The sequence below is a fragment of the Hyalella azteca genome, unplaced genomic scaffold (assembly GCF_000764305.2).
Source record: "Hyalella azteca isolate HAZT.00-mixed unplaced genomic scaffold, Hazt_2.0.2 contig8157, whole genome shotgun sequence".
Lineage (NCBI taxonomy): Eukaryota > Metazoa > Arthropoda > Malacostraca > Amphipoda > Hyalellidae > Hyalella > Hyalella azteca.
The window spans coordinates 34274-44099 of record NW_025938258.1 but is presented as its reverse complement, the minus strand read 5'-3'; the positions used below and the strand labels follow the sequence as shown (position 1 = coordinate 44099).

General features: G+C 40.5%; 1 protein-coding gene across 1 annotated transcript; it reads right to left on the bottom strand.

Moving 5' to 3' along the window:
* Window positions 1-2272: 2272 nt before the first annotated feature.
* LOC108666528 (dnaJ homolog subfamily C member 7-like) lies at window positions 2273-5750 on the bottom strand. Its single transcript, XM_018153424.2, has 4 exons — window positions 5684-5750; window positions 5237-5331; window positions 4612-4719; window positions 2273-3689 (listed from the first exon to the last, which is right to left on the bottom strand). Exons 1-4 carry the CDS (start codon window positions 5698-5700, stop codon window positions 2308-2310), a joined length of 1602 nt encoding a protein of 533 aa, XP_018008913.1. The 5' UTR covers window positions 5701-5750; the 3' UTR covers window positions 2273-2307.
* Between the last annotated feature and the right edge of the window lie 4076 nt (window positions 5751-9826).

Below are 9826 nucleotides of genomic sequence, written 5' to 3'. Positions count from 1 at the left end.
TCTGTAAACCCGTCACCACACCCGTCTGTAAACCCGTCACCACACCCGTCTGTAAACCCGTCACCACACCCTTCTGTAAACCCGTCACCACACCCTTCTGTAAACTCGTCAGCACACCCGTCTGTAGACTCGTCTGTACGCCCGTCGGTGATGCCGTCTGTAAGTCAACGCATCAAGGCTCTCAGAGATCCCCAGCCTGAACAGGTCATCGATAACAAACATTCATCGCGAGAGAGAATATTTATCTGGAAGTTACTCGCCTAAAATTCCAGCAAAGGATAAAATCTGTCAATTTAACTCAATGAGTCACCATTAGATTCAACTTGATAATATTCGTCATAATTCAATATTACTCACTCGATGAATATGAACATATGAATTAAATCTGTTAACTGGATAAAGAATCAATGTTAAAGAATCATGAACCATTCAGGAAAACGTTCTAGCATAGAGAATATTCTCAAAAACCTTCGGCCGCTTATATTACTTAGCAGTTTATTTCTAAAGCATCACTCAAAATGAACTTATTTCTAACGATAATACTCAGGCAATACATAGGTAACACCAATTACTGATTTTGCTATGCAGGTTTCGTTTACTCATTTCAACTGTAATCATTCAAAAACCGTTAAATTCGGGTAATGTAATTCGTTCGATACGTTTACTAGGTTATATTTGACTGCCAATTCCCTTAACTGAATTATTACTCACTCACAATTCACGGCTGAAAATTCATCTAAATAAATTGCTAAAATTAAACGCAAGCAAATATGCTGCATGTAAGAAGAACAGACCTTGACGAAACGAAAGAAGGATAAGTGAATAGAAACAGAAACAAAGAAGGGATAAGAGAATAGAAACAGAAACAGAGAAGGGATAAGAGAATATAAACAGAAACAAAGAAGGGATAAGAGAATAGAAACAGAAACAAAGAAGGGATAAGAGAATAGAAACAGAAACAAAGAAGGGATAAGTGAATATAAACAGAAACAAAGAAAGGACAGGTGAACAGCAACAGAAACAAAGGAGGGACAGGTTACAGTAACCAACTAATCAACAGAGGCACTGTGGGACCGGGGGAGTGTGCAGGTCCCCAAAATGAGGGAACACGTATTTCCCTCACTCCCATGCGGCACATAAATTGTCTGCACGTAACAAATCTACGTTACCATTTACTACGTAATGTCTTTACTGCATTTAAGGCAACGTATTTATCCTTGGTCCACTTGGTCTTTGTTTCGGACGTTGCAGTCCCAGGCCACGATGGATTGCATTTACGTTACTTTGGAACTACACGTCTCCAACACGTCACTAATCACGCATCCAACTAAGATATAAAAACTACATAAATATAAAATAACAACACGACATAAGCTTTCTAGTTTAATAAAAAAGTTGTACTTATTGGTACACTTAAGAAAAGCAGTCACACTTCACAGGAAGCGAAGTGAAGGACACAGGCGATACAAAAACAGTGACCTCCGTAACTCCTGCGAGTGATTATTCTGGTCCTTCAGATGATCTACACCTTAATTCCGTTTATCTACACCATAAATCAGATAATCATGCTTATCATTAATCAGGTGATCATCCTCTCATTCACATGTTCAATGATATTACTCATGTTGTTATACATATTTTTCAGATAATCACATAGTTCAATGCCATCTTCATGTGCCATTTAAAAGCCTACATAGAAATAATACATGAGAAATGAAATACACAAAAGACACAAAAATAAACAGCAATCACGACGTCCCACGCCCTGCACGGTCGTTAACAATCACGACGTCCCACGCCCTGCACGGTCGTTAACAATCACGACGTCCCACGCCCTGCACGGTCGTTAACAATCACGACGTTTAATGCAAATCTTAGGGCTCTTCCCAAGACATAAAACTCGCGCTCGTCTCGTATGTAAGGATCGCCTCGTAACGAACGATCGCTTCCTTTCTAACAATTATATCAAAGGTTGCAATCATTTTTAAAGTTGAATACATATTCTCTTCCCTCGCTCTAATTATAATATTCCCAGAAAACATAAGTTGGTTTTCATTGAGTCCGAATATCCAGCAGCAAGTGGAAATTTACAGACCGCTTCCCTTCATTTAACGCAGCGGCAAATTTCCCATCAAGCAAATTATTGTTTCATCGCGCAATGTTACTAGTTGTTTTTATTTGGACTGCGAGCCATGAGAAATTGCTACGTTGTTAGGTTACTTTTTCCGTTCTAAACTTTCTTATATAGTTTTAAAATGGATCATGCCTTAATAGTAATATTAGCCTTAACAGTAATAGTAATGGCCTTTACAGCCAGCAATCAAAACTGTCAAATGTGAAACAGTCCGAGCCAGAGGCTTCAAATTCCTCTGAGAAACCAACGTCCCTGAAGCCACCACAGTCAGGGTCGTTGACGTCCTGGCCGCGGTCGTGCATTTTCTTTAAGAAGGCGTAAGCCTCGCCTCTCTCCTTGAACTTACGCTCGTGCTCAGCCTTCTCGTCCGCGCTTGCGCTCGAGTGACGATCAGGGTGATGAAGAAGTGCCTGTTTTTTGTAAGCCTTCTTAATCTCATCGAAAGAGGCAGTTTTACTGACGCCGAGGATCTTGTAGTAGTATTTGAGCTTGGCCCGCCTGAGCAGCGTCTTGGCCTCATAAAGCAACTGCTTGTGCTCTTGACTGCGTTGCATGCGGTAGACTTTCTCGAAGTCCCTGACGGCCTCCTCGTACTGCTCGGTCTGCTGGTATGTCTTGGCGCGCCGTAGGTAAGCATTGACGCAACTGTCGTCCAACTTTAGCGCTTCGGTGCAGTCGCTGATGGCTTGCTCCAACAGGCCCAGCTTGGCAGCGACTGTGGCGCGGTTGTAATAAAGTTTCGAGTTGGTGCTCTTGTTGAGGACGTCAATCTCGAGGGCCTCCGAGTATATGTCATAAGCCCGAGCGAAGTCGTCCATTATAAACGCTGCTTCACCTACTTCCTTCTTTTTGTTCAGCAACTTTGCCCGCTCGTAAGTTTCCTTTGCCTTGTTGTGGTCAGGTACGAGCCGTAAGACCTCCTGGAAGAAATGGATGGCGGCGTCCTGATTGTCCTGGTAGTAGCGGCACAGCCCCCGCACGTACAGCACGTCCGCGCGGTTGTTGTCCGACACCAGAATGTCATTGACGATATCTTCAGCCTCGGAGGCGCGTCCCAGGAATGTGAGGTACTCTGCTTTGGTGATAAGCAGCACGAGGCCGCCCAGAGCGTAGCGCAGGGCTTGGTCCAAGTGGAACACCGCAGTTATGTAGTCGCTCTTGGTCGCAGCGTCTTGGCTCTCCCTGATGCAGGTAAGAAGCGCCTGAGCGGAGGCGATCTCCTGGTGCACTGTAGAGTTGCTGGGCTCGATCTCCTGGGTGCGACGTAGCGCGCTTAGTGCCATCTCACCGTCACCCAGTGCAACGTGACACTCGCCCACGCGGATCCAACCCTCAACAAAGAAGTTGTCGAGAGTGACGGCGTGCTTGGCGTCGTTGAGGGCATCCGTAAACCTGTATATCATCATGTTGCACGCCGACCTGTTGTAGTATGAGGTACAGTCGGCGTACAGCTCAATAGCCTGCGTGTAGTGCTGGACAGCTTCCTGATATTCATTCTTGCTGTAAGCCTCGTAGCCCTCAACCTTCTTGCGGAACGCCAACTCGTGTAGTAACTCTGCGAAGTAACAAAAATTGCATCGTTAATAATGTTCCATTCATCGTTAATAATAATGGTAGTGCCTGCACACTACAATTCATGTAGAATACATGACACCCATTAGGAAATTAAGCAAGTAAATATAAACATTAAAATATTGTTGGATTAATTAAATCAGAATGCTTAGCATCAGAGCAGAAATACGGATAAGGAAGAAATCACAGGAGAAATGTCCCAGTGAAAATGTTAAAGAAAGTGTAGGGGATGGAGTGTTGCAGCAGTATATCCCTCTGGAACATAGCGTGCGCTCCCTCAGCGATGCATCCATCGCTGGGCTCAGTGGGCTGACTAACCCATGGGCGTGGCGCTGATGGAGCCAACTCCGCAACAGCCAGGCTGCGTCGGACTAAGTGTCGGCTGTGTCGCCCGTAGCAAATGCGAGTCCGTAGCAAATGCGGCTTTGGTTAAGTCTTAGTCAAATGAGTCATCAGAAAAAAATCGCCAAATTAATTCATTTCGAAACTGCAAATAGCCTAGACTGAGTAATGCATTAAGGTAGCAAAACGTCTATTTGGATGAATGCACGGCCGGGCGCTAAGACGGGTCGCGGAACGTCATGCATGACACGAGCGTGGCGCATGGCTACGTTCAGAGCTTTCGGACGATATCCACAGACTGTGATGTTAGAAATTACCTACACTGCAACATTCGTGAGCAGCAGTAGGAACATACAAGAAACATTACGGTAGCTCTTCAGATGATGAAAATACAGAAGCTCATAAGAAAAATAAAATGCTAACGAGTTTTGAAACTTGTAAACAATTACACAGCCGACGACACCTCACGCTAACAACTTACTTCTCAATCATTCAAAGCGGTAGTGGAGCATCCAAAGCACCAACCCTGCCCTTACCCTTCTCTTCACTGCTCTTCTCCTCACCTTCTTCCTCTTCCTTGTCTTCTTCCACTAGAAGTTTTCTCGCGAGCTTCAAGGAAGGGATGATGTGGTCGTGTATCTTGCGCTTTGCCTCGAACTTCTTCTTTCTTTCTGCAAGAGATGGAATGCGTCACGAACACTGCAAGAGTTATAGTTACACTGCAAGAGTTATAGTTACACTGCAGGAATTATAGTTACACTGCAGGAGTTACGTGAGGTGACCAATGTTCCTGATACACACTATCACCTGGATGAATGTTCCTGCTACACACTAGCACATGGATGAATGTTCCGGCTACACACTAGCACCTGGATGATTGCTCCNATGATATTGATAGTTCCATAAAAACTTATCTGGCGCTGGTTATCTTACAACAATGGTTGAGCGAGCCATGAGCATTACCTGTCTCTTATACACATCAGATGTGTATAAGAGACAACACTAGCACCTGGATGAATGCTCCTGCTACACACTAGCACCTGGATGAATGCTCCTGCTACACACTAGCACCTGGATGAATGCTCCTGCTACACACTATCACCTGGTTGAATGCTCCTGCTACACACTATAACCTAGACAAGTGCACTGCCTAGATGTATGCACCTAGATGCCGTAGTGAGTACCCACCTCGCTCCTCAGGCGTGAGGTCCTCACCAGATTTGAGGTCCTTTGCAAGACCACATGTGATCATTTTGCGAGGAGGCTGGCAGCATCCTTCTTTGCTGCAAAGAAAAATATTGAGTATTTCTCTGCATTATTAGTAGTGATATACATTATGATTACACTACAAACCAGTTTTAAACCTCACTACACTAATGTATAGTACTATACATTATGATAAAATTTGAACCCAGTTGAAATATCAGTTCAAAAATGAAAAAAAATTAAAAATATAATAACTACATTTTCAAGTTTTTTCAAGTATAAAGAGTAGGTAAATCATGGCAGAAGAATTCATTAAATACAATTATTATGGTAAATAAATCTAGTGTATTTAAATCCAAACATTCAAATTTCAGGAGTATGTAATTTACTTCAAGTTTATTTCATTGTCTCACATCACTAATTACATACCTGTTGCAACTGCCCATCCTGGTAGTGGCGATCAGTCTGCATATGAAGTACTGTATATACTAAATTTATTAACTGGAAAGAAATGAAATAATGATATTAAACACCTTCAAGAAAAAAAAAGCTCAACTTACAGCTCATTTACACAGTATGTTTCAGTTCTGAGTGATCTTATACTTTTGTACAAAATAGCACTTAGGTTTTCAAAAAATTGAATCAACAGCCAGCCACTTTAAAATGAGAAAAATTGTTTGATCAGGTATTAAGAACATAATATTCCTATACATAATCAGGTATATAATATATACAAGTATAGTCAGATGGGGTAAGACAGGACCGAAATCACTAACAAGCCTGTAGCATCTATACCATGAATAACTAAAAACCCTAAACCTATCACAAGGTGTATATATGCAATGGGCTTCTAAGCTACAACTCAGACGGTATATATGCAATGGGCTTCTAAGCTACAACTCAGACGGTATATATGCAATTGGCTTCTAAGCTACAACTCAGACGTTTTACATCTAACATAATTTTCTGTATAGATTAAAAAAAAGTGAGCTGGTCCCATCTTACCCCACTGGGGTAAGATGGGACCAGGCATGGGGTAAGAAAGGACCAACTGGCAATTCTTATGTTACAAGGTTTTTAATATAAGTACAAATCTGATATTCAATATTATCAATCTAGAAACACATTATTTGATTAAACAACCACTTGTTACTGTTTTGTGTTGCAGGAAGTCAACTCTAATACGTATCAGTCACATTGGAGTTTATGTCATGAAAAAACTTTAGTTACGCATAGTAATAGTGGGTTGGCTTTGGTTTATTGTAGAGCACTGCTAAATGCTTCATGTATATTCCATTAGTGTCATTGTCTGAAAATTTATCAAATTGGTAATAAAACCAATGGATAATAACTTAAGTGTCAGACGTCGTGTGTTTTCTTGCTAACTGCATTTGTGATGCAGTATGCACTTCTTCTAATGTAGCCCATGCCTTCTCACAGAGTTGTGATAATAATTATTTTTCATGTTTCACACAATGATTTTTCCTCCAGCCAATCTTGAACATAGTTCTGCAGCTCACTAATGGGAAGAGACAACCCTATTTTCTATGTCCCTTTGATGCAATTTAAAATAGTGCACTAAATTTCTCTAATTAAAAAAGCTAACAAGTTATAATGATGTTTGAGCCATAGATAAAATTTTTGACCAAAATACTCTATGTACTGCACAATAATATATTCATTTAAAAACTATTCTTCATAAACTGTCCCTAGGGTAATAGAGGACCATTTGTGGAGGAAGACAGGACCATTTATGGGGTAAGATAGGACCACTTGTGGGGTAAAACAGGATCATTTAGTGGTCCCGTCTTACCTCATGTCCAGTCCTTTTTTACCCCATTTTAGAATACATGTCAGGCAGTGATGGTAGCAGGTAGGAATGCCTAGTATGTTTCAAAAGTTGCTTATTACTTGAGGTTATCTGCCTACATCCACAAACCTGGCCAAAAACTTTTTTGTCATTAGACAGAGCTTATTTCCCAAACAGGGTTAACTATTTTGTGACCCTTCTTTACATAGGTTTTCTTAAAAAATTAGCCAGAAATTCATTATTTGCAGAAGAGGGTTGCCACAAACACTGAAATGACAGGCAATGATTGCTCTAACATATTCTTTTGTCAAATTAATTTCAGCGCAATTAGAATGCACGCCATGGGCTGGTCCTTTCTTACCCCATGAAGGCTGCGATCCTGTCTTACCCCATTTGACTATAATTCTTAACCCAAAATATTTATGCTGCAATCATCAGAATCTTCATAAGTCATCATATATCATAGATTCAACATTAATATTACTTTTTTGACTGGCTGTCATCAAGTGAGGTTGTGCGTTGCTTGGTTTGACTCTCCATTTCACCAAACTTCTGCCCCCATTCGGATACTGCTTTGCCTGTTTCCTTGTTTGCAAACTGTGATGGCTAGTGATAATGAGACACATCAGGACAAGTGACTTTTTAGCAAATTTTCTTACACTGAAGGCATTCAATTACTTCTTGTTAAATTTATTTAAAAAAGTTTCTTTGATGTTCTATTCATTATATAGTTTTTAATAAATTTTGTTCACTGATGCTAAATGTTGATTTGTATTGCAGAGGCTGCACAATCTTAATAGCGCAGTAATGAGTTTATTTAAACAAATGAAAAAATTTGGTAGAAAATATCAAAATACTTGGGAAAAATAATTTCCATGGATTAAAAAAGCTTCTGATGGCTCAGATGTCCTTTGCACCCTTTATTATTATTTACTAAGGCCTAAAAAAGCTGCTATTATTCAGCATGCACAAACCAAGAAACATAAGGAACTTGAAAATGCTTCAGCATCAGCTGCTAAAAGTGATACATGGAAACTGTTCAGAAAAATGCATGCAACTAGTGATGACAAAGCAAAAAAAAATGAAGCTGGAACTGTCTGTCGTAATGAGTTGTCATTGTGCTATTCGAAGTGTTAACCACATTTCAGATTTCATGACAAAATATGGAAAGGGAGTGATCTTGATAAGATTCGGCTACACCGTTTGAACCTTGAAGTGTGCTTGGTTGCTGAAGAATGTTATTGCTCCTTCTTTTAGAGATGTGTTGTCAGAAAATCTATCAGGAAAGAAATTCTCCCTCATTGTAGATGAGAGCACAGATGTTTCAGTTTCAAAAAACCTTTGTATCTTGGTCAGATATTTTAATGATCACAGTCAGCAGGTAGAAACTGATCTACTTGCCCTAGTTCCTGTGACAGTGACTGATGCGGCTGGAGAAGTTCTCTTCCAGGAAATTGAAGCTGTTCTTCATTCCTTTGGTCAAACATTCAAAAATTGTATAGGATTTGGTGCAGATGGAGCTAGCAGCTTGGTTGGAAAGAACAATTCAGTATTTTCTAGAATTCTTCAGACTAATCCAAAATGTATTCTTGTGAAATGCATCTGTCACTCTCTGGCATTGGCAGTAAAACATGCATGTGAGAAGCTTATGGCTGATGTTGGCTTCCTTGTGACTGAGATCCTGGCTTGGTTTTCAAAATGCACTCTGCAAAGAAATAATTTCCAAAATCTGTCTGAAGTTCTCAACACTGGTGGAGATGAACAAGGAACAGGATCTCTCCCTCCTTTCATGAAATCATCAAGTACAAGATGGCTAACCAAAGGTGAAGTGATGAAAAGAATTATGGATAATTGGCCTGAGCTGCAGGCCTACTTTTCCTTAGTTGAATCCTCAGGATCTTTTGAGACAAGGAGCAAAGGCAGAATTATTCTAGGAATGCTCGAAAATCCATACACTTTTCTCTTCTTCAGTTTTGCTAGTCCTTTGATAAGAGAGGCTGAGAAAATGAAAATGTTTCAAGCAGAGAAAGTGGATGCAGAAAAACAATGCAAAGAACCAATGGCTTTCCATAGGACACTTCATTACAGATTGTTTGACCAAAAGGGACAACCATTGGCCTTAAGCAATGTGGATTTTGGACATGACTTTGAGATTGAACTAAAAAAGAGTTTGGATCACAGTTCCCAGCAGGCTAATGTCAAATCAGAGGTAGCTTCTATGAAACAGAGATGTCATGACTGCCTAGCAGAACTCTTCAACCAAGTTAAAGTGCGACTACCAGATAACATCAAACTCTTCAATGGTCTGAGCTTTTTAAGTCCAAATATGGTAATGCCTCATGATGTGCATCGAGCTCCATTAAAACATCTCCCATTGAGCAATCTACTCAATTCAGAAATAGAGCAAGAATATAGGTCAATTCCATATCATGACTGGTCTGCTGACTTTCCACAGGGAATGCCCAAGGACGCCTTGGAGTTTTGGGCAGCAGTAGCATTACTAAAAAACTGTGGATGAAATAAAGTATCCAAATCTCTCTCAATATGCTTTATCATGCATGACACTTCCTGTCAGTAATGCTCATGTGGAAAGAATTTTTTCATATGTAACTTGGCTGAATTCAAAAACTAGAAATAGGTTACAATTAGCTATGATGGAAGCACTCCTGAGGATTAGAATGAATCTTTTGACTAGATGAGGATGTTGCAAGGAATTTGAGGCATCTGTAGACATGCTCAATAGATTTTCGTCTTCCATGCAG